General features: G+C 37.9%; 1 protein-coding gene across 11 annotated transcripts in view; it reads left to right on the forward strand.

The window, feature by feature from the left end:
* Positions 1–26,382, forward strand: part of arvcfb (ARVCF delta catenin family member b) — a 218,596-nt gene that overhangs the window by 85,439 nt on the left and 106,775 nt on the right. For 8 of the 11 annotated variants that reach the window (XM_057350833.1, XM_057350777.1, XM_057350794.1 and 5 more), the window contains 2 exons: positions 10,316–10,423; positions 21,888–22,126. In XM_057350833.1, the coding sequence (XP_057206816.1) occupies positions 10,316–10,423; positions 21,888–22,126 (347 nt within the window). Of the gene's footprint in view, positions 1–10,315; positions 10,424–21,116; positions 21,222–21,887; positions 22,127–26,382 lie in introns of all 11 variants that reach the window. The other 3 variants (XM_057350862.1, XM_057350852.1, XM_057350878.1) reach the window with 2 other exon arrangements.

The raw sequence follows: 26,382 nt of genomic DNA on the forward strand, positions 1-26,382 counted from the left end.
CTTTCTTTCTTGCTTTCTTTCTTTCTTGCTCTCTTTCTTGCTCTCTTTCTTGCTCTTTCTTGCTCTCTTTCTTGCTCTTTCTTGCTCTTTCTTGCTCTCTTTCTTGCTCTTTCTTTCTTTCTTTCTTTCTTTCTGAAAGTGTAGCTGAATTCATAAACATGCTTTATTGTGCAGAGTTTTGGAAGTGTTTTGGGTTAAAATGTTTTTTTTAAACGAATTTATTTACTTTTCAATTTTAAAGCTGTTTTAAGGGAATCTTTTTTCTAAATTTCTTTATTTCTTTCAGTCGGTCTATCTTTTCGTCTGCCTTTTTTGTGACTTATATAGATTTTATTGTTTTACCCTTGTCTCTCTGACTTTACTCAAAATTGGAAGGTAGGTCCAGCTCAAAGGCAATCACATTCAGATCCCTTTCCTCTTCAATCTTTTCGTGAATGGCGTCTTTACAAGCAGTAATTTCCCTGTTCACGAAGTTGTTTCTAAGGATGTTATGCCATCTAGAGCCTGTGAAGGACCACCCACCCAGCAGGAAGGAAGGTGTCTGTGTGGGTGTAGCCCACAACACGCACTCATCCTTAACCATTCTTTTTCGGCGGTGCCTCTGTGCTCTAACCTTGACTCTCCAGGACTCATTTCAGACCTGCCAGCTGGCCCTCTCTCTCTCTTTCATCCTACAGTATGTGTCTCTCGTCCTAGCCACCTTCCTCTCTCTCTGTCATCTCCTCTCAGGAGCCCCACCTGATTGATCCGCCACCTTCGGCAATCTCTCTGTAAATGGTGTGATGTGAGAAATGGTGAAGATGGCGAATAGTCAGGTGATAATTCTCAAGTTCTTAAACTGTATGGGACTGAGAGGAAAATGACACTCTTGGTTATATGTAATTCGAGTTAGAAGATTAAAAATGCTTCCTGGCTTGGAGAGGGGAGCTCTGTTAATCTCGTTGTACTGCAAGATCACTTGCACACACACTGTGTCTTTCTGAAGCAGTAATGTCATTATCTTTTATGTGTTTAATTGTGTCATTTCTGCAGGATGAGAGTCCAGTCTACTCATTACATTCGTTGAGCCAGTGCTACAGTATGTTGATGTTAATGCTTTAGCAAACCTCCTAAAAACTATTTTCGGCTATACGTTCTAAACCCGATTTAGTTGATTGTCCTAGAAATTTGTGTGGAAGTCCGTTGCCTTCAAACTTTTAGTTTTTGCACAAAGTGAAACTAAACAGATTAAGTTCTGTTAACATGGAACCTTAGAGTAGCTGGAGTAGAAAAACTGATTTACATGAGTAGTCTTTACTTAAAATCCCCCAAAATACAGCCCTGCCAGCTGGCCCTCTCTCTCTCTTTCAAAAGCTCAAAATCATTCATTAACGTAAAACCTTTCTTTTTTACACTGCATTATGTTTTCCTGGACTTTGTTGGTTTAAATTAGTTAAATAAACTAGAATTTCTTTTTTAACCATAACGTTACAAGTAATTTAATCATTGTTGCTTAATTGTGTAAAGACAAATATAGGGTTCCGTGAAGAACCTTTAACATTCGAAGAACATTTCTGTTTCATTGTTGTTGAAAATGGTATTTTAGACGGAAAAAACAGCATCGTACAGCAGCTCGGCGACCTTCAGCGATTTTATTGCTGTCATTGTGAATGTACCTTTAGGGTTAGGAAATATTAAAATAAAAAGTCCTCCCATCCATCAATACCTTGTCATTCAAACAAACAGATGGGGACTGCATGACGATTCTTTCTCTTTTATAACTTTTCTCTAATATTGGAGATGTCATTGGGTTATCCATATTGTGTGTGTTCTTGGTTTCTTCATTGTGCCTGTCAAGAACTGTAAGGAACAATGTCAAAACAGTAGCTTTGAGATTTCACTCTCAGTGTCTAAGTCAATTTAAAAGCCTTTCTTTATTTTGTTTTTAGGGATAATGCTCCAGTTTACTAATCTGAGATAACAGTTGTTCTTTACTTGTAATTTCATAAAGCTAATTACAACATTTTTGGTATAATGTTTAATTCAACTTGCTTCCAGACTCAAATGGAAAGTCATGACAGTGATGTGTAATTAAGAGAGCATCTCCACAGTGTGTTTGCATTGTATTTTCACGCTTACAATCATAAACACGCAACAAGCAATACACTTCTATAATTAACATATGTAAATGTATTTCATTCCCACACATACAGCACAGGTGAATGTGTACATTTCCAGTTGCCTGTGTTTGCCTTTGCTGAATGCTCTGAACACCATGTCAGTTTATTTTGCGGTCCATCCGAATGACTCTACTTTATCCATTACACCAACACTTCAGCAGAAAAATATTAAAATGGTTAGAAGAGTGAGGCAACAATTATGCAACATGCGTACAAAATGTCTTTTAACATCACTTTTGCCCACTAGTGCCTTGATTTTACTGGGGGATTGCTGTGGGGTGGTCGAAGATGCAACCGGACGCATGACGCATTTTTCTTTCAGTTTTGTATGAGCATCAATTTGGGAACGGCAATTGACCTATCGCTAAGCCCCCCCCCCCCCCCCCCCCCCCNCCTTAGATACTGTCGCTAGCTCGGACAAACGCACGGAGTTTGCTAATATCTTACAATGAGAATGTGAATGCTTTGTTCCAAGAGTTTTTTTCACACATTTCGCGCACACTCTCGTTGGGGAGCATTCTAGTGGGACTTAAATATATCATGGAGGCATATATAAAAGCTTATTTACAAAAAACAGATTAATTTGGAAGCGAGAGTTTACAGATCACAATGCAAGTGGGAGAAGCCTTGTTTAGGTTTAGCAAATAGAATAAAATAAATTACATTCCCCATATATCTGGAATCAGTGTTACAAGTACCCCAGGCACATCATTTTACTATTTTTTAGCATTTTAGCGTTTGAGAGGAGGGGCTTAGCGATAGGTCAATAGAAGGTATGCACGTGTCGTCACTTTCCCACGTGAACACGCCGGAACGCACCTGTTTGAGTGGTAAAACACTAGGCAGAATGAGTGGTTACAATATCAGGAAACGCAATTCCGCGCAACATTTGAGTGTCTAAGAACACCTGATTCCTTTGTAAGTCATAAGGTAGTCGTAAGGATCACCGTCGAGTCCAGCTGCTTGTAGTTTCAGCAAATAATTGCGTGTTTTAGTCCCGGTTTTTGTTCCTCCTATTGAATGCAGCCATTTTGCCTTAGTTTTACCACTCAAGGGAGCGTGTCCTGGCGTGTTCACGTGGGAAAGTGACGTCAATGCATACCCTCTATTGCTTGAATTAATGGGTTCAATATCTTTCTTAATAAAACACAGAAAACTACAAAAAAGTACTATGACATTTGCTTATATTAAACGCAGACCTTACAAAATGAATAATTACCGCACACACCATGCAAAAAATAAGAAACAAATTTAAAAAACCTTGACGTCAGGTAGGTTGCCTTTAACAAAACGAATAATCACAACACAAATCAAGCAAAAAAAGAAATAAGAAACGAAAAAAAAAACCTACGTTATCTACGTTAGATAAGTTGCCTATATTAACAAAACAAGTAGCCCAATCACGGCACACACTTTGCAAAAAATAAATAAGTAAGAAACAAATAAGAAAGGAATATGAAACAAAAAAATGTTTGTTAAATAAGCAAATAAATAAGAAACAAATAAAAAAGGAATACGAAATGAAAATCGTTTATGTTAAATAAATAAATAAGAAACGAATAAGAAAAAACAAAACGAAACGAAAAACTTTGTTAAATAAATGGCAAAGCAACGGCTTTTAAAAATTTGAACAATTTTTTTTTATTTAACTGGCTCTTGATAACAGTGCTTACATATTCTACTATGTGTTCTTTGACAGAAAATTGTCCACCATTGTCCTGTCAGTCAGCTAACTTCACTTGATGAATAAAATCTGACTCCTGCTGCTGATCTTTGCTGCGACACTTGTTCCGCTTACTCTGAATACAGCAGATGCATTCAGACACGCAACTGTAGTCTGGTCTTTAACTAAACTAAGTGATTTATTACTATAAACATTCTAAATGACGGTAGGGGTCGGTGCCGCGGTGGACAAGTGATGTAGGTTAATCGGTAGGCGGGTGGACACCGTGTATCACCGGTGACACCGACTATCGCAACAAGCCTAGTTCTTGCCATGAATATAGCCTTAGATGCTAGAATAGCATTAAGAATGAATAAAACAAAAAGCAAACAAACAAACAAACCAGTCCCTTTAATTATGAGATTAAGTTATATTAAACTGACTTTAAAAAATCTAGGGGGGATCGGTTTTAAGACCATTTTGTAGTGTTTTTAGTGCAAGGATGAACCTTTGGACTTTGTATAAATTGGCTTAGGGGTAGCCACTCTATTACCTCAAAAACTATTACATAAATAAAGCAAGAAAACTCCTCTCCATCACTACTTATGCCCTGCATCTTACTGTGTTAATTGCTCTAGTCCCGCTCAGTAAGGATCTGCGTCACCATCAATGTCTGCTCAATGATTGGCTGATGAAATGTGACTTGTCCTTGAGTATCTGATGAGTCAGATACAAAAGAGAGCGTGTTTATGCCTTTGTCTTCCCCTCCCATAAAGGTCCATTACAGAAATGCCTGAAACAATCCTGATGCAATATTTATGTTTCTTACCTTCAGTCTCTTTCAACTTTCCTTTATTCTGAGCATTTGACTTCAAAGTCTGCTGCCCTCATCACTGTCACTAAAAGGGTTGGTGGGGAAATACAGTTTGCAAGTCCAGATAGAAATACTATACAAGACCAGACAAAGAATTTCAAGGCTTTGAGGTGGATTGAACCCACTGGTTTCTAGCGAAACGCATCTAATACATTTCTTTGTAACTTTGTTTTACTGTTTTTGGTTGGTACGCTCCTGTATTTGAATGAAATGGTGTCTCATATAAGGTAAAATCGATTTCATTAAAGACAACATTTCTTCTTGAACATTTTTTCGTAGGACATGGAACGATTTCATTATAGTCCTGTGCTCTTAAACATCTGTCAGAATAGGCAGGCAGAGCTGAAATAATTTAACGTGAACTATTCCTTGAATTGCTTCTCCTATGAAGCCGGTTTTTAATAAAGGGAAAGAGTGCAGACTAAAGTACGTGAATAGAAAAAATCAGTGACCGCTTGTTTATTCCTGTGTCTTCCAGAAGCCAATAAACTACATGGCTCAAACACCAGACTGTCTGGATTCTCGTAGTTCAGGAAATGGTTATCCGTTCTATAAACATAGACATGTCTTTTGACCATGAAACCAGTACCCAATGATTTTGAAAATAGTTCATTTTTAGCTGTTGGGTATACTGTTCTTTTTGTCACGTAAGAGATGGATGAGAATTGTAATTGCCTTTCTTCCAAAAGAGTGGCAAATTGAATAAACATCATACAATTAAAGGTCTAATGCTTTCTTTACTTCACTGCCGAAGTGAACACAAGTTTAATAGCCATAATGTACCTTATATGTACTTACATTATATACATAATGTAATTTAATGTACCCCTTTCAAAATGAACCACTTTAAACCTTCAAGCAATTCTGTATCATTCTAATTAAAGATATTAAGCCTTGAAAATAATGACATATCGTAAGTATAATTCACCCCCAAATTTTTAATAACCTTTGTGTCATAACTCTTTCTTCTGTGGAATACGAGAACTTTTTTTGAGAAATGTTTTTGTGTACATATGGAAGTCGATAGGAGAGGCAATATTGTTTGGTAACCAGCATCCTTCACATTGTCATCCTTTGTGTTCGAGTCATGCTGATTCGAAATCACAAGAGGGCGAAAAATTATAACCTAGTTTTTTTTTACACAATTTAGATGAGAGCTGATTTAAACTATGTTAAAAATATGTGTGCTCTACAATTCACGTTCTGTTGCTTTCATTGTAAATTCAACTGCAGTCAGGGCTGAATCCCCTTGATATTTCATGTCCACCTGTAATTTCTGAGGAGCATTTAAGAGGACTGGAACCTTAAGTTGTTTATTCCTGTTAGCATCATTACAAAGACCCTTCGGGCTGATTCTCAGACTGCTCGTTATTTGTTTCTTGCCTATTTCTCTCTTTCACACTTTCCTACAATTTCACTTTAACAGGTCCTGAATTGGCCGTCAATTGTAGAATATAAATGAGATCATGCCGACTTTCTTCAAAAGGTTTTCCATAATTGATCAGTACATGGTTTAGGGCGCTGGTCATTTTCTGATCCTCCCATCATTTATTCAGTCTGGAGGGTCTTGAAAGTTCTACAGTACAAGTCCATTAGGAAAGTCTTACTTTTCCTGACTCAATGGCTACAAGCCCTGAATGCAAAAATGAGGTTTTCCTAGTAAAGATGAGGCAGTGGATGTAGGCTAGTCTGTAGTTGGTTGGAGGCATTTTATTTCTTCTGTCTTTATTCACTATTATAAAAAAAGTTTTAACTTTTTTTGATCAGTGCTCTGTTATATTTGTTATAATGTTATGTTTGACCTTTGACCTGTTACAGTATGTATATTACTGTATATCGCTGTTGTCCTTATGAAATGTTGTATCTCCATATTTTAAGATATTTATTTTGTTACCATAAATCATTATTATTATTCACTGTTTTTGCAAATGTCTAACCAATAAAAAGTATTCAGATGTGCTTGTCAACTTTGACAACACGGTATTTAAAGGAAAAGTTCACCTCAAAATCAAAATTGAGTTGTTTTTTACTCACCCACATGACGTTCAACAAAGTCATTATTTTGTTTTTCGCACATAAAGTATTCTCATTGCTTCAAAAAATTTCAGTTGAGCCACTAAGAGCGGATGGACCAATATAACGATGTCTTTAGTACTTTTCTGGACATTGACAACAGCTATAACCATGCTGTCTTTGAGGAGGCCTGGAAATCTTTCGGATGTCACTCAAAATATCTTTATTTGTGTTCCGAAGACGCTTGGAGGTCTTAAAACATGTTAAACGTCATGTGGGCGAGTTAAAAAATAACACAATTTTGATTTTGAGGTGAACCTTTCCTTTTATCATAAAAAAACAGCAAATATGGACATCCACGGTTTCGGAAGGACAGCGACAATATATTTGTTATATGGGTTTTATTCTGCATAAAGTTTTGATATGTGTTTTGTAAATAAACTGTGGAAGCAATGTGTTTGCTTTGATCCATGCATAAGTGATATGCTCTTTGAAGATAAATTCGTTTTTTTCAGGCTTTCATTTTATCCGACAAAACTTTTTTTAAACTGCCCAAACTGCATGCAAAAAAATCCTTCACGCACAACATTTGAGACAAATGTTTGTCATTGGATGGTATATTTGGATAACTTATACATAGTCATTGAAAGAATCAGAAGCATCTTGGCAGGTTTGGCTAAATGGACATTTAGTAAACAGGGCAGTGATGAGCTTTCATAGAAACGAGATGCGACGATAGCCAAATGAAGACCTGTGGTCTATCAAATTTCCCATAACGTCTTCATTTCTAAAGCCTTGAGGCTAATGTTTGTCACCTTTCCCTGGAAAGATTGTAAACTGTGATGTGTTTGCACTGCAAAGTTCTGAAGTGTTTTTCTCCGCAAATGGGAACATTATAAAGGTCAGGCTGATCTTAAGTGCCCGGTGCAAATTGAACTACTTCGTAAGATTATCACTGCCCTGAGAGGTCTAAGTCATTTTCAGTAGAGTTTCTAAATGGTCTGCAATGACGTTGTGAGATGTTTTTATGTTCTGCAACAGTAAATCATGGTGCTTTTGAATGACCTGTTTTAACAGCAAAAATATATATATATTTGTGTTAATAAACATAATTTTCCTTGATCAGTCTCATAGACAGCAAGGAACCTTGGCAGAATAACTGGTTAAGATCCGCTGTGATAAATGACAAGTGTGCTAATAAGTTTAATTCATATTTAATGTGTTGAAGGGCTGCGAGAATGATGCGAAGGCACAAAGTAGGCAATTTAATATTTAAAGTGTCACCCCAACAGTTGCGCTGCAAAAGAAAAAAACACATAAAAGACAGCGTTTGAAGGATTTCTGAAGGTTACCAACTCCTAGTGTGCAATTGTTATCATCATTAGAGGCTGACAGTTAGGCCTCGAAGCTGTGCATTAAAGCGCATTCATTAAAGATTTTGTGAAGTTTTTTTACACTTTCAAAGCAGGGCATCAGTGTTAGAGTAGCTTTCACAGTAGACAATGACACTTTTCATATGTTTTAGAAGTACTTTATTTATAAGTATCTTATCGGAGAATAGGAAAGAGATAAAGACACGCTTGACTCAACCCAAAGCTCAAACATGAGCACCAAGGCTCAACAACACATCTAACCACTACACCACGGCTCCAACATGACTTTTCCACCCGAGAAAATGTTTTGTGTGCTTAACAAGGCAGACTGTCCTAATTGACACAAGAATGAATTGTAAACCTGTTTCTTCACCAATCACATACCCTCAAGTCTCTATCAGATGAGCTTGTTAAGATGTACTTTGCTTTCTTCAGGTCAGTTTGACCCCGTCACCCCAGACTAGAGGAGTTTTTCTTTTGCGCTGGTGATTCAGACTCCCGGCATCACTATGTCTTTCTCTTCTTCTCTGTAGCTCTAATTAAGATGCTCCTGTGGGCACGCCGCCCGCAGCACCGACTAAGAGAGGGAAGCTACTTTGTTACTCACACACGCAGAGAAAAATCTGTTTCTGTGCCAGTCTTTTGGAATAAACTGAATCAATCAGATCTTTCCTGGCAAGGTTTCTACAAAACTATTAGTTATTTATTATTGGGCATGAATCACCGACGTGGCCTTGATATGATGATAATGATGTTCCCAGATATTGGCTTGCCTGGCATGATGAAATTAATTACATTTCTTTTGGTTTCATTCTTGAGCGGCGTAAAGTTTCTTGGCCATGAGATGTTCAGCTTGGAAAATCATCTATTTGGTTTCACTAATGACTGTATTGCACAGCTGCTATTAGTTTGAATATATCAAACATTATCTTCTTGTGGTTACATTTTTTATTTTGGATTTGGTGGTCTGTTTTACTGTTGTTTTTTGTTAATATTTGTTTACCATCTGCTGCAAAAAACTGCAGCTTTACAGCGATAGAAGTGTCAGATATTATGGTGTTTTGTTGTATACTATGGTACTGAATCAATAAAAAATATTTTTTATTTACAGTATCTATGAATCTTAAATGTCTTTACCATCTACGGAGACAACAAGTCATGTATTTTTAAAATGATTAAAAAAAAATCACCGTAACACACTATAGTATCTCCGACCTGGTACACACTTACTGTAAATTCATAGCCACTGTAAATGAATACAAATATCTTGTAGATAATTGAAAAGCTTTATGTGACCCTTAACGTTCTTTGACATGAACTAACTGCATCTGCAGGCTGACGTGGATTTAGCACAACACACTATTGCACAGAACCTCAATAGTGTGCAACCTCGGTTCAGACACTGAGAATGAGGGACCCGATAACAAATGTATTCTGGCTTAGCTCCCCTTTGATGCCAGTCCCGCAAATCCAAGGTGCTTTGAGCAAGTCTGTCCTTGAAGTAGAAGCAGTGAAAAGTCCCTGGTGAGAAAGATATTGTAATCCTTTGCAGAATAAGAATAAGCGTGTTGAAGAATTGTTTCGTAAAAAGAGTTTTAAAAATTACCCCCCGAGTCTTGCGGCGCTGCGAGAAGATCATAGAGCCAAGAATGGAGCAATAAAGGAACAAAACATCACCTCGAAAATTTTTAACTGTGTTTTGCCTGGGTCAGTCGATCTTTGAAGTCGCTGATGTTGACATTTAAAAGAGCTTCTCTCAGAAATCGAATCTTTGAAGCATATGCTCGCCCGCGTGAAGAACTGAATGTCTTGCTAAAGCGGAATATCCAAGCTTCATGCTATAGAAAGTCTGAGCACAAACTCAAAACAGTCTTATTATTATTGTTCTTGGACATGAAAGGGGAATGACACGAGCTAGATTTGAACTCCGACCAAAACTGCTCCTTGAATAAAGTCTCAGTATTGTGAGGAATGCGTATGAGTAAATAACTCACCGTGGCATTGCTTTGTAATGAGAAGCACTAAAACTATTTATAAAGCTGAAGTAAACAATCCAAAGCCTGAATCGCAACTTTTCATTGCATTCTCAGTCTGAACCCGAGTGGGGCGGGTTGACCTCAACATCTCACAGTTGTAATATGCAAACAAACAAGTTAATGATGCAACGTGGTTTGCCCTCGCTATGTGCGTTTAATGTGCGCTGACACGTATGTTGTTGTCTTTCCTCTTATAGCTGCTGTTTCAGGCAGAAGTTCCCGGGAGGAGAGGTCCAGGTCCAGTCTGCCCACTCTAACAGCTTTTAACAACCCCAATTGCTCTCATAGCCCAGCCGACATCAAAGGTAACCACCCAACGTTTGTTTGCCGTTCATTCTCTCTCTCTCCCTCATTACTCCACATCATTTCACTGGTTACACCACTGTGTCTGTTCCTCCACTGTCAGACATACAGTATATACAATGAAAATATGTTGTGTGAAGTTGGGCGATTTTTAATACCCATAAAATGGCTTGAAGCATGCATGCTTTCTGTTTTTATGTATTTCTAGTTAAAACCGGTTGTTGAGGCAGGATATGTCGAAAGGTTTGTCCATTTTTGTAAATAACTAAAATATTTTGTTATATCCTATTGGACAAAATGAAAGAGTGCAGTGTGAGTTATGAATATTTGTGGCCTCTATTCCCAGATTAGATTGATTCTCAGCATATATCTTTCAAAACTCTGTACACCAGCGTTACGTTTTCCTTAATGCTAACAGACATGTTTGTAGTCAGGGAATATAATAGATGGCAGTTATGTTGCTATCTGTAACTTATGGATAACGAGCTCATATTAAAGGGATAGTTCACCCAAAAATGAAAATTCTGTCATGAATTACTCACTCTCTAGTTGTTCCAAACGTGTATAAATGTATTTGTTTGGTTGCAGACAGAGAAAGATATTTGGAAGAATGCTTGTAACCAAACAGTTCTTGGACCTTATTGACTACCATACTAGGAAAAATGACAATGGTAGTCAAAAGTGCCCCAGAACTGTTTGCTGTCCCACATTCTTAAAAATATTTTCTTTTGTGTTCAACAGAACAAAGAAATGTATAAAGCAATTTTTCTATGGTAGTCAATGGTGGCCAAGAACTGTTTGGTTACAAGCATTCTTCCAAATATCTTTCTCTGTGATCATCAGAACAAAGAGATTTGTACAGATTTGGAACAACTCGAGGGTGAGTAAATGATGACAGAATTAAAATTTTTGGGTGAACTATCACTTTTAATTATTTATAAAATTGATATTGGGTCTAATTTTGTGACAGATATCAGTAAACTGAGGTATAATTTAAGCAGAGATGAAGAGCTGCATAACACTCTTAGATGTTTTTCTTAAGCAAAGAAAGTTATTTTTGTAGAATATTCTTGATTATTATCTACTGGAATGAACCCATAAATAATCATATAAATAAATACCTTTGATGTCATATTTCAATGTATGCAGGAAATGCTTGTGGTCTTACTGACATACAGTATGTGTCTATTTACAGGTTCCTTTGAGACGCCGTGTTTAGTTTAGTTTTAGTCTTTCTATAATCGGTTGGAGTCTATATGAATAATTCAGCGTGGAATGTGTATACTGTCTTTGTGAAGAAATACAATAAAAATGCTGATGCAAAAATGCGAGAGGCATCACACAACGGCATACCTTTAATATGTTTTATAGTGCTTTTAACACACAGCGTTATTTGAAGACTGTTGAACCTGAACCTACTGGAGCTGAGGATGTTTTCTGACATCATCACTGTTGTGTGTGTTAGTGTGCATGACTTAATATATGAGCTGTCTTGCACCACTTCAAAGAAAAGAGGGAGAAATTGGTTTATAAAACACTTTCAAATTGGGAGCAGAATTGGGTTTAACATATAGTTTTTTCAGAAGTAAATAAAAAATACATTTTAACGCTTATTCTGCATAATTTGTTTAAAATACAGAATAATTAATATTGAATCTGGCAGATTAAGTTTTATATATCATGGATATAGACCGCTTCATAGGACACGTGCCTGACCCCCAGTTAACTTCCAGTTTGCGTTTGGCTGGTGTCTAATAATATAACTATTTATATTTTATTATAATTTATGTTAATATTAATTTATAATTATTTTACTGTATAATAATTGTATTAAATAAACGATTTGTTGAATTTTGTTGTATGTTCATTTTATTAAATAAAAAATTTGTGAAATGGATCCTGTAGTTCGGTTGCATTTAAACGAACCGTATCGTACATTGAAATCTAGCGGTTGAGCTTGAGTCTAAATTCAAAATATTGGAGAGACAAGTTTAGCCAAGTAACGGTTCTTCTCGGTTTCTTTTGATTGTTATCAGAAATAATCTACAGGCACACTTTTGTTTGTGAATGTGTACCGGAAGATAAATTGGGGGTCACAAAAGTTTGCATACGCTTAGGGATGGGTATCGTTAAGATTTTAACGGTATTACTACTCTTATCGATACTGCTTATCGGTCCGGTACTTTAACGGTTTTCTTATCGGTGCTTTTGGATATATTTTTTTTATAAAAAATTAGACCAAAAATAAAGAATTTATGAATAGAATAACACTGCTTTATTTTCTGCAATGTAAAATAAATTGTATTTAGCCCGCGCGGACCAGCAGTATTAAAAGAAGTGGGTTGGTTCATCATTGCCGCCTGCATACATTTTTTTTTAAATATTTAAATGTGTATTTTAATGGACAGATTTTTATGTTTGTCCTATGTATGTAAGTAAAGCGACGAATTAAGCTCTCATTGTTATCAAATAGGCCTATTATTTGGGCTGATTTATTTATTATTATATAAACGAGTAGAAAATGTGTTGTCACATCAATTAATCCAATTGAAATTAGACACACACAAATAGATATAGGTTGCGCGCATGTCTCATCTGTTTTGGAAGACGCGCGCATGGAGACTTGCAGTGCTGAGCCACGACTTGAGAGAGACAAGCCGTGCGTGTAAGTGATGTTAAAACAGCTCATCCGTTTAGTTTTGGGGACGCGCTGTTTTGGTAAAGCGAAACGGAGACGGAGACGACTTTCAAAAGCATTCAAACACAGGCTGCGCGCGCTCGTGAAATTTAAACCGCTCATCTGTTTGGTTTGAGAGACACCTTGTTTGGGTAGACGCGCAGCGCGGAGCAGTCTGCGCGTGCCGCGTGTTTCTCCAGTACCCAGAGCCATTGAGAGAGAGAGTTCTACCAACGGAAGTCCAAAACGCTGGAGCGTCATGTGATTCGTGGAGCCTTCGGATAGTTCCAGGAAGTTATGTTTTCTATGTTTTATTTCTTTCATTTTTTTATTCATTAAATGGCTTTCGTCTTTAAATGGGTTTAAAGTTTACCTCAGTTGGTCTGTTCAGTCACAGCTCCATGGGCTCTCACTAAATCCTTGGTGTTTCGAGTCAGATCCGTGGGCGTGGCTTGTTGGTTTTGACTAAATCTTTGGTGTTTCAAGTCTTACGAAACCTTTACCCTAACCCTAACCTTACCCTAACCATCTAAACTACCTATGATTGTTAAAATTGACGAAAAAACACGTTTGGGTGATGACGTCAGACTCGAAACACCAAGGATTTAGTGAGAGCCCAGCTTCCATGCGTAACTAGTAATTTCCGGGAACTATTGCGAGCCCATGTCACGTGATCCATAGAGCCTTCAGATAGTTCCAGAAAGTTGTTTTCTCTTTAAATTCTTTATTTCTTTCATTTGTTTATTCATTAAATGGCTTTCGTCTTTAAATGGGTTAGAAGTTTACCTCAGTTGGTCTGGTTAGTCACAGCTCCATGCTTTACTAGTAACTTCCGGGAACTATTGAGAGCCTCCATTGCTGTGAAAAACTGTTCCATTGGAGTCAACGGAGTTGATGCGACTCTCTCTCTCAATGGCTCTGCCAGTACCGAAAGCAGAACCAATAAGTGCGGAGCACCGAAAGCAGAACCGATAAGGGCGGAGCTTATCGATGCTCCGGTCTTTCATAATTTAGCCCCGGGGCTCTTTTAATACCGGGTTTCGGTACCCATCCCTACGCAGTAACGTTTGTTTATGTTGTTATGATGAAACTGTCTATACGGTATAAGATGTCCTTAAGATGGAACATTCCTGTCTTAATGCGATATTTCAGAGGCAAAACAAAATTTCCCCATGTTTTACTCACCCTCAAGGCATCCTGACTGAATATGACTTTCTTCTTAAAGAGTAATGCAGTCTAAGTTATAATACCACGTATCGTTTTTCTTCCAAGTGGTAAAATACCAAACAAGCCTTAGGTTCACGTGCAGCAGAGGGATAACTGAAGGTAGACATTAACGTTAATAGCACTCTCAATATGGATATTTCTCTTAAACAAATGGATCGATTCGCTTCAGAAGACCTTTAAGACCACGGAGCAGTTTTGAGCAGTTCTTTGATGGATGGATGCACTTTGGAGCTTCAAAAAATTGGCCCCCATTCTCTCCCATTTTACAGCTTGGACGAAAAATGATAAGTGGTATTATAACTCCGACTGCATTATTCTTCAAGAAGAAAGTCATATTCAGTGAGGATGCCTTGAGGGTGAGTAAAACATGGGGAAACTTTGTTTTGCCTCTGAAATATCGCTTTAAGTTTAGTTTACCCAAACTATAAAAATTCTGGCATGGCATTTATTCACCCTCATGTTATTTAAAACCTGCATATGACTTTTTCTTTAGTGGAACACAAAAGAAGATATTTTGAGAAATGTTGTTTTGTGTCCATACAATGGAAGTCAGTGTTGTTCTGTTACCAACATTCTTCAAACTTCTTTTGTGTTCTGTGTGGCAAAGAAGCTCAAACAAGTTTGGAATGACATGAGAGTGAGTAAATGATGACAGATTTTTTTATTTTTGGGTGAACTATCCCTTTAAGAAGCAACTGTCCATTAATTGCTTAGGAAGACACAGGATTGTAATTACATCCTTCTGGTGACCCATCCCACATGTCTTTTAGTTTTCTGGCTGCCATCTGTGTGCACACGGACGACCCTTTCTAATCGCAGATGTTATTGATTTACTTTGTAGTTTAGTTCCACATTTTTCTGGTGTTTTTGTTCTTGGCTGGGAAATTTAGGGAGCCGTGGCCATTCACACGCTGTAAATGTGATTAATGCGAAGTACGAATCTTGCGGCAAACCACGTAGCGCTTCTGTTACACACAGATTGTTGATTCCAGAGATTTTTCATTCCCTTTCCGAACGTACCTCTCGGCAGCCTTTGTACTGAGAACTAAATATTTAATATTACTGAGAGGCACCGGCCCGTCGTTTATCATAAGCGATGTGACATATAATGCAGCGGGGCTCGACCTCTTAATGTCCTTTTGTTTGAATCACAGTGATTGAGCTTAATGCATTCTTAATTTAGTCAATGATGGCTCTGCAGTCAGGTTGAAAATTGCTAAGAAGGGTGTTAGTGAGAAAATGGGAGCAGGTGTTCTTGAGAGCCTTGCTTTTGCGCTTCTTCGCACTTAGCAGGGGTCGCTGATCCAGGATCGGCTCGCATCTGCCTGGTGCTTTGCAGTGGTGCAGAAGGACCCTGCAAAACCGATCGTCGAATTGCATCAAGAGGTAATTCCCATGATTGCTTTACGGATCCTGCACAAGCAGATGGGCCTCAGGTGTAGCCGGGCAAGTGATTTATTTATGTTGGACCTCTAGCCCTCAAAGGAGAAATGAGAAGGTTTATCTTTTTTGAAGAAAGGATCGGCTGGGCTAAATGAAATGAGACCATTCTCTAATTGGGGCGTTTCTCTTCTCGTCTCTAGATATTTATGTCTGGTCGCCCCCTCCCCATCCCTGTCTCTCCATTTGTGCTATGGACGTGAAGGATACTGTGATGAATTCTAAACTCTGTGGCTTGTTAAACAGAGGTGTGGTGTCTAAGCGGTTCAAGTTATCGTTTTAATGTGGCGGTAAATAAAACTTCCAAATAAAACTCCAATAGTGCACTTATGGAGGGTGTTCAGATTCTGATTTCGTGGATTCCCTTTTATATCCCAGCACCAGAAAATCATAGAAAACAAGAATATCATGGAGACATTTACAATCACAAGGAAAACTTTTAGGTTATCTTCAATACAGTAGATAAAGATGGTCAAGAACCATTTTACTTCCCAAAAAGTAGTTTATATTTATTCTCCTCAAACCTTTTACTCTAGGCTTTCTCTGAAAGCTTGCATTGTCCCAAGTTTTCCGTGTGCACTGTAAACATGTTTGTCTCAATGTTTTCTCACATTAACAGTAATGAGGTTAGTGTTTCTTGTGCGCGGCTCCATACCGTAGGAGTTTCCCAGTCCCTGATGGATTTGTCGTTGAGGATTTTTCAAGTAAAGCTTTTTAAATGTGCTGCTGCCACTGAATTTCATCATCTGAGCTACGGAGAAAGTACCAATTGTGTTTGTAAATTTATTACAGGGCTATTTTTAGCACCGGGGTTTATTCTGAATCGTATTTATCCCTGAGGAGAAACACTATGCCAGTACGAGCACTGTTTACGTGATGGGCGGGCGTGCGTGCGTTCATTCATCTTCGGTTCGGCCCATTAGGAATTACTTTGTTCATGTATGGATTTATTTATTGTGTGGCTTTTTAGTTATGTTATTTAGTGGGTGCTTTTATCCAAAGGTGACCGGGACAGTTCCTCTCGAACAGTAAGGTTAAAGTAAAGTACTTAGATCAAGAACACATTGGTGATTATTCATAAAGGGGCTGATTTGAACCTAGGACCTTTAAGTTGCCACCTTAGATCTTCACCACTAGGCAACCACACGTTTATATTTTGTTTCAAGTTTAACTGCCTTGTTTGCTGTTCATTGCATAAATGGGAAACCGCTCATCTATTCTTTGTAAACTGGACAACAATCTATATAGTTCAAGTAACCATTTGCCATAATGCTGTAAATCCTTATATCAGATAAATGCAACTATTGGATATCCCAGCATTGGATACAGTTAGCTAGTTACCGTACTTCTTTCTCCACACATTGAGCATAACAAGTACTTTTTAGATCTCTAAACCAGGTCTGGAATTCTTCACTCATCTCGTAACATACTTTGGTCTATTTTAGGTGTAGTTGGAAAGGGTCAGCTAGTGGTCAAGATAAGTTCAGTGGGCATGTTTGACATGCCATTCTCCTGCTAAGTCTCTGTTCTGCTTCAGTTAAAACACTGCAGAATTATAGTTACAATATCGGGAAACGCAATTCTGTGCAACATTTGAGTGTCCAAGAATACTTGATTCTTTTGTGAATCATAAGTAGTCATAAGGATCACCGTCGAGTCCAGCTGCTTGTAATTTCAGCAAATAATTGCATGTTTTAGTCCCGGTTTCTTTGTTTCTCCTATTGAAAGCAGCCATTTTGATGTCTGTTTTACAACTCAAGGGAGCGTGTCCCGGGTCGTGTCCCAGCATATTCATGAGGGAAAGTGACGTCAATGCATACCCGCTAGGAAAAGTTTACTCAAATATGAGAATACTCTCATAAGTTGCTCAACACAAACAAATAAATGTATATCGTTGCTATCCTTTTGTATGTTCAGAAAATGGAAAAACAGTACTTTTTAAATGATTAAATGTTTTGTCAGAGTTGACAAGCACTTTTTAATACTTTTTGTTGGTTTGATATTTGCAGAACCCAGTGACAAACATAGACTACGTTCACACTGCCAGCCTTAATGCTCAATTCTGATTTTTTGCTCTTATCCGATTTTCTGTTTGGCTGTTCACATTATGTTTAGGAATGTGGCCCATATCAGATTGCAGTGTGAACTGGTCACGGTCCTGAACTGAATCGCATGTGCACAAGAACAACAACAATACGTCACACTCAGCACACTCAGAGTAAACATGGAGGCCACGGAAGTTTGTGTTAACGCCTTAGGAGCTTATATTTATAAAATGATGTGTAGCGGAAGCCACAAAATTCACGAGCAAATGATAAGGAGAACAAGGAGCAGGGAGAAAAAGGCAAAACTTTTAACCATGGCACTTTGTGTCGCAATTGCTGCCGTTTCTGTACTGAGGTGTGTGTGGATGCGAAGTCGGAGCCAGGAGTGGTGGGATCGTGATGTAAATAACTTTACTGTTCTTGATTTCATGCACAATTTCAGGATGTCAAGGGCTACTTTTAATTATATCTGCCAGCGCCTCTCCAAAGCACTCTCACGGCAAGACACTCCCACTCACCCAAATGCTGATCAAATCTAGCACTTCACTGTCCCTCCACTGACTAAACTCACTGCTCTCCTCCATGTTGTTACGATTAAACACGTGACACGGTAGGTCGCACCGGCCCAGAATTATGATGCGGGTCGATGTAGAATGACGTAAAAGTCACATGAATTCTGATATGACCGTTCAGACTGAGGTCGCATTGCGAAACATCAGACCTATATCTGATTTAGGACCACATATGGAAGTGGCGCAGATCAGATTAAAAAAGATCGGATTCCATGTGGTTTGTCCTGTTCACACTGTCATGCAGTAAACAGGTCTGGGTCGCATATGAGCAAAAAATTCGGATTTTGGTGGCAGTGTGAACGTAGAGTGTGACTAACAATGATGTAGCCTATGGCAAAAAATAATAATAAAAAAATATGGAGATACGAGGTTTCAGAAGGACAGCAGCGCTTTTAAAATTGCCTCATGTTATCTTTTTATACGTATCTATGGCAGATTCAATTATGTTGGCATGTCAGAAACGACAAATCTGATTTGTTCATGACTGTTTGTGATATACTGTGCTGTCTCTCTGAAACCTTGTATCTCCATATTTTGTGATTATTATTTTTTGCCATACATCATTATTAGTCACACTCTATGTTTGTCACTGGGTTTTGCAAATATCTAACCAATAAAAAGTGCTTGTCAACTCTGAAATATGGAGATATGAGGTTTGAGAAGGACAGCAGCAAAATGTTTCATCAGAAGACATGCAAGAATCAATTTTTTATATTCGACACATTAATCACCAAATGAGCTTAAAACATATATTGTTTTTTTTCTCTCTCAAACGTATCGTTTTGCTTCAGAAGACTTTTTTAACCCCATTTTAAGTCATTTAGATTACTTTAATAATATGCTTTTTGGAGCTTCACCACGTTGACCTGCATTTATTATGACATTAATATAAAATTATCCATTTGTGTTAAGGTGAAGAAAGGAAGTCGTGTACATCTGGGCAGAGCCGGCCCTCCCTATAAGAACTAAGTGGCTGCTTAGGGCCTTGCCACCACTAGGGGGCCCCCAAGAGCAAATCAAATTAATTACATTTTTGTGATATATTTACGACACACATCCATTTTCTCCGTAAGGCCGTACCCACAATTTTTTTCTGGGGTGTGTACATTTTTTTGAAATTACTGACTAAATGCAACATTGCAATACCAAAATAAGTGCGGAGTCCAATCAAATGAAAGGAGGCGGGAGTTACTGGTTATAGAGCCGAGCATTGACCAATCAAATCAAAGAAGATGGAGCTACTGTCACGTCTTCAGCTGTTCAGCAAGATGCGTTTTAAAGTTGAAAGAGTGCTGTGCAACACACAAAATACTTACGTGATCCATGTAATTTATATAATTATCTGTCAATTCAGCTTTTTATTTGGGATAAGGTTAAGAATAATTGTGTGCATATTGTAAGTTAATTTAATGGTTATCAAATAAATACCCTAAAATAAGAAAAAAGATAAAATCATCCTCAAGGGCTGTGCGGCTTTAAAAAGGTGCTTATAGGTTGTGGTTAAAATAAAATAAAATAAAAATTTGAATTTTTTTTTTTTAAATGCATTGAACAATAAATTCCACAAACTTTGTATGGTATGTGCTCAAAATTTAAAGGGACAGTCACCTAAAATTGTAAGTAATGAAATTATCAAATGTTTGACAATCACAAGGTTTATGTGTTTTTGTTTTTATGACATTCGTATGTCCCAATCACAGCTACAACTAATAGAATTGGGTGTGTTAGATTTAAAGTGTATGTGCAAATAATCAAACATTGACAATAGTCGATTATATTGGGGGCACAGGAGGACCCCCAAATAAAATTCTGCTTAGGGACCCGTAAAAGGCTTGAGTCGGCCCTGCATCTGGGATATAATGAGGATGAAAAAATTATGAGAGAATTTTCATATTTGAGTGAGCCGTTCCTTTAAGTGAGCGTTTGGGCAACCCAATTGCAACCCTTTTAACATTCTGCAAAACCTTTTTGAAGTCATGACCTACAGATCCATCTCTTCAGATGTCACAGATAATGAAAATGTATCTGTTGCCACGTTCAGAATGTTTGTTTTCCTAAATTGATTTAGGTTTTTATGATAACCTCACATTTTTGTAAACATGTCTTATCAAGTACAGTAGATTAAGACCAACTGCGGTTGTTCTGTATAGACAGCAGATGCAGATCTCGTGTACTGTATCTTGTACCCATAACAACACTATTACAGTGCCTTGCCGTTAGAGCAGTGTCAGAACGACGCTTAAGATAAATAAATGATCAGACCGAAACAGACATCAAAGGTTGTGTGTGTACTGCACTGTGCTTCAAAGGGAATAGGGCCTTCACACCCACTCTGCCATAGTGAACAGTGTGTTTGTGTTCCTGCGTGTGTGTCCGTTTCCAGCTTTGATTTAATGAAGAACGAAAGACAACAGCAGAATGAAATTCTTGCTAAATATTAAACCGCACCAGCCCTCCTTTCCAGCCCGTACCCACTCAGAAGCCGTCCATCTCCTTCCACCTGTCCCCAGATGGCCCTCACCAATCTACTTCTCTCAAAGACACACTCGAGAAAGTCCACGACTGACTTTTCAATACTCATTTATCATTCTGTAGCATCTTCCCGTTCATTTCTTTCTCTTCATCCTCTTTGAGTCCCCAGGAGCCAGAGCACAATTCTGTCTGTTTTGTTTGTAATGTCAGCGTTATTATCTAACCTACGATTTCTTTTCTGTATCTCTCTTTCCCTCTGCAGCCTATCTGTCTCTTGCTCTCTCGCCTCGCCGCTGGGCACATCTCCTGTGTGAACTTCTAGGGGAATGTCTGTCCTTTAACCGCCTCTATCCGCACTAACTGATAGGTGTGTATGCAGGTGAACTGTGTGTGAACCGTGCCTCCAGTTTGAACCTCATTTTTTGCTCTTTATTCTCTCTATAAAGCTGCCATTGTCTTCATTTTGTTACCTTTGGTTATAGAAGTGAAGCGTGAGCCATTGTGCTTGGCATGAATGAATAATTTTATCATGGTGATTTAGAGTTCAGAAAGTCTGTCTGTCATTGGAGTGTGGCGAGTTTGGCTTTGAAACAACACTGGGAGTGTATGACGTGTTTTTTGGGCCCTAAATGTTTGTCATTTATGTTTGTTACATGCCAAAAACCCATTTTTAAAGGAATATAGAGTGTATTCGGGTATATTGGAAAACTTTTTGACATTAATTTATCTCGGGTAACTACATTTTTAAATATTCCATATGTACAATGGAATTTTTAATTTTACAGCATTAAACGGATAGTTCACGCAAAAATGCAAATTCAATGCAAAGTCATTTCGAACCTGTATGACCTTCTTTCTTATGCAAAACAAGAAGATATTTCAAAGAATGTTGATGACCATACAACATTGGTCTCCATTGACTTAACCATTGAAGTGATGACATAATTCTTATTATTGAGTGAACTATCCCTTTAAATAGTTTCTTATTCCCTGGGTCCTTGTCTCTCCCACACTTTCCCTTCTCTATAATCAGCACATAATTTTGGGCAAACTGCTACTATGGAAGACTATGACGTGCCGTCGGCCGCTAGCATCCTGGCCTCAGTCAAAGAGCAGGAGGCTCGCTTCGAACGTCTCACCAGGGCCCTTGAAGACGAACGCCGCAACGTCTCCCTGCAGCTGGAACGTGGCAGCCTGCCTTCTGATATGTTGGCGGGCCGCACCACGGGCATGAGCAACCAACCGCTGGCCTGGCAACAGATGGTCATGCAGGTAAACCATTCCAGCTTGGCCAAGCCTATGCCAGTGTGTGAATGGACAAATCAGTCCCATACCTTTGATGTTGCTTCATATCTGTTTTCATGAATTCGGTCCATTTGAGCCAAAATGAATGGGAGTGATTGGTGCTGCATCTCATTTTGGCCTCACTGTGTTCCTTGTCTGCCAGTCCTTCTGGCTGTTTGAGTTCTGTTGGCTGTGCCGAGTTATTGCTCTGGATGTGCTGTCTTGCCGTCATTCATTATATATTCCCTAGATGGGATTTCTTCATAGTCTTCCAATCTTGTTGCACGAGTCCCATTTCTGTGTGCCATGTGCTTTTTCATATAATCTCATAGGCTCATCGCATTGCATGACGTTACAGACAGATTGTGTGGATACTATTTGAGTGCAAATCGTATGTAGTAGGCGTCTAGATCAAACACTGGCAATATTGTGGTTCACAAGAATGAACACTTCACTTCCTTTTTCAAACAGAGTTCAATGTGATTCTTTGTTGTGCAATTATACTGTTCAGACTCTATGCTCGGTTGAGTTTGGATCCGAACCAAAACCTCTAGTGTCAAAGCAACGTTATTCTATGTGAGTTACTGATGGGAATGGAGTCTGGTGAAATTCTCTCAATTGTTAGTGGTCAGACATCAATAGTTTCAGTGTAGTGGAGCTTCATGGCGCCATTACTTTTGTTATTTCTAACTGGCTATATGAAGGTGAAAAGTCATTCTGGATGTGTGGATTTATATTATATAATATTTGTATTTAAATGATCTTATATGATATATATTCTGGTTTCTATCCGGGTATTTTTCTATACGTTTGTATGGCTGTCCAAAAAATTATAGTTAATTGAAGTTTATAAAGTATAAATTATAGATTTTTTTATGTATATGGAAATATCTATTTTGTTAAAAACAGAAATATCTATAATTCTGTTTATTTTATTAATTATTTTATTTAACATTTTTATTAAGCCATTTAAAAAATGACCATTGTTAATGAGCAATTTTAATGCAAGAAGCGAAATTATTCATTTAAAAATAATCAAGTCTTATTCTTATTAAGAGTCTTATCTTATTCCAAACAGTTTTTAACTAGTGAACACAATAAAAAAATCCCATACTTTTTTTATGACTTAAAATAATTGCAATTTTTTTTATCACCAAGAGCATTTTAAATATATTGTGAATATTCAGTAGATCACCCAGTCCTAATGTGTTGTGTTTATTTACAAAGTTGATTTGTCAGTTCAAAGGGATAGTTCACCTCACCTATCCAAAAGCAGTGTGATGAGATTCCTGCGCTAAACAATTTGTTTGTCCATACTGAACGCAAAAAAGAGGCGGGCCGCGACAATCAATCACAAAACACAACCAATCAGAACAGTTTTTCTCTGTCCATATAGCATCTGCTATGCTATAATTTCAGAATCTAAACGTACGTAATCAAACATATATAGCCTGTCCTCATCCATGTTTGTGCAGAACTTACATCGAATGAGATCGTTGTGTGGGCGGATCTGTCAGCCGTGACGTCGCAGAAATAGAAACCGTTTCTAAAATAGAAACGTCCGTTGCTCATCGCGCAGCACTGTCGCAGCTGGTTAGGTCAAAACCTCTGATTAACATGGAAAAGATACCTTTCATCGCGTGTCGCGGCGACGCATCGCGTTTGGTTAGGACAATGTGTCAGATTGTTCCAAACCTGTATAAATCTCTTTGCTTCTGCTAAACAAGAAGGAAGTTATTTGGAAGAATGTCAGTAACCAAAAGGATCCCCCATATACTCCCATAGTATTTATTTTCCCTACTATGGCAGGAAATGGGGGATGAGATCTGTTTGGTTACTGACATTCTTGCAAACATATTTCTCTGTGTTCATCAGAACAAAGAAATGTATACAGGTTTGGAACAATCTGAGGGTGAATAAATGATGACAGGATTTTCTTTATCGGGTGAACTGTCCCTTTTATTCTCATACTGTAGGAAAAAGCATGACTCTGTGTCATCTGCATCTTCAGTTATTTGTTTAGCCTGATGCCGTGGACCAGAAGCTGTTGGGTAATGTTGATGATGCCATTAGAAGAGAGGTGATGTACTGTACCTGCTGGTGTTATCTGCTGTGTACCTATGCAAGTTATAAGTCTGTATGATGGTGTTTTGATGAGGTTGGTGAATAATTGATGTTGAACGGTGTAGCAGAACTAAAGTAGAACTGATTTTAGAGTGAACTAAACTCGGTAGCTACAAAACATTGTATTTCATTATAGTGGGAGACAAAAAGAAAATTGGTGAAACTAAATGAACAATTATTGTGAATTATGTGCCTAGTGAACACATGAAGAGGTCCACACTTGACTTTATATTAATTGTGGGTGGCTAAACATGGCTCAATATCAATAAAATACAGCAATTAAAAAAAAAGATTGATACTTACCATACAATTTTTGTATCTCATCCACCTTACACGACCCATTTTACTGTGGTCATATTACATTACTAAGTGGCAAATGCCTCCTTTACACCTTAGTGGTATTTTTATTAATAAAATGTTAATGTGCTATTTTTATTATTAAAATGCTAATGTGCTATATGGCGGCCAAACAGGAAAAAATATTGTTGATGCCGATAATTAAAAACGTCCAAATATCGGCCGATATATCGGCCACAGCAATATATCGGCCTATCACTATTTCATTTGATCTTATACGAAGGGCCACCTGAAATGTTTGTCCTGCAGATCTGCAAATATTCAAAAATGCAGTATATATCATTCAATATTTTATAGTTTATACTTTCCCCTATCAGGGATAGTTCACCCAAAAATAAAAATTGTATTTGTCTCTTTCCTCTGTGTAGCACAAAAAATACATTTTAATAACTGTGATTTTGTGTCCGTAGGCTGTAAGTTAATAGAATCCAGTTTGGTTACCAACATTATTCATATGTTCTCCTGTGTTCTGAAGAAGAAAATCATACAGGTTTAGTATGTCAGGATAGTGAGTAAATGGTGAAAGAATTTTCATTTTGGGCTGAACTGTTCCTTTAAAATATTGTGAAAATATCTGCAGGTTCCATAAATTCAATGGACTCATCTAATATTATTCTAATTATATTAATAAATTTGATGTAAATTTTGCTTGTTTAATCTATTGGGTGATAAAAAAAATTCAGATTGTTATTTTGTTGCTTGAAACTCTTAAAAAACATTACTATACAAAATAATCATCTTGGCAAATTGATGAATTGTTGTTCATTATTGCAATAGTTCATTGTTCATTGACAGTTTTGGGAATTGGATTGAGAAACAAAGCACACACCTCATTCGTTGCTTTATCTTTGGTCTGTTTACTGCAGAGACATTGATTTATTTTGTTTTTTAGCCTTGATAATTCTCCACAAGGCCCCGAAAGGTCACAGGCTTACAGAGTGGCACAATAGGGCTCAGTGAATGGCATACTTTGTCTCCTTCACATTGACTCTGACACGCTACACAGCTTTTTTTTAAGAAACCTCCACTCTCCCAAATGTGAGGAAAGTCGTGACCTGAGGCGGTACGCGCAACATCGCTGCTATTTCACCCATCGTTTCATCTGAGAATGTTGAACGTTATTTAAAATTCAGTCAGCGTTCCTGGAGGAGTGAAGCTTGGTCGCTGTAGCAGGACTTTTCTAGCTCTGTCTAAATGTTTTGAGAAGTCTGAAGGCTTGCGGAGAGATTTGGAGAAAGAGTTGCTTTTTTAATCTGTGCCGTCCGTGTTAAGACGTGTAGAGTTGGTGTGATGCAGCGGCTCTCGGGTCAGAAGGAAAGAAGGAAACAGCCAAGCTGGTGCGGTTACGTCCCTCGCTACGGGCAAAGCCTGGGAGGCCCGCCGTCTTGTAAATCACCTGCTTAACAATGACTTTCTCACCCTCTGCCCACACGCAAACGTGCTCTCACACGCATACACAGTCTCTCATGCCACCTCGTTTCCCTTGCCATTAGAAAAGAGGCAAAACTATAATTAAACCAGCAGTAAAACTGCCCGCATACATTATTGTCTCTTTCACACTTGCTTTTTCACACTCTTGCACACAAACATGATTAACTATTTCTATATATCTAAAATGTTTTCTTCCAGATCTTGGATGTTTTCTTTTTAAAATGAGAAATCTCACATAGATAGGGAGAATGTTTAACACATGTAGGAATGTTATCATTTTTGCATTTGGCAGACACGTTTATCCAAAGCAACTGCTTGTGTATATACATTTA

The sequence above is a fragment of the Triplophysa rosa genome, linkage group LG2, assembly GCF_024868665.1.
Source record: "Triplophysa rosa linkage group LG2, Trosa_1v2, whole genome shotgun sequence".
Lineage (NCBI taxonomy): Eukaryota > Metazoa > Chordata > Actinopteri > Cypriniformes > Nemacheilidae > Triplophysa > Triplophysa rosa.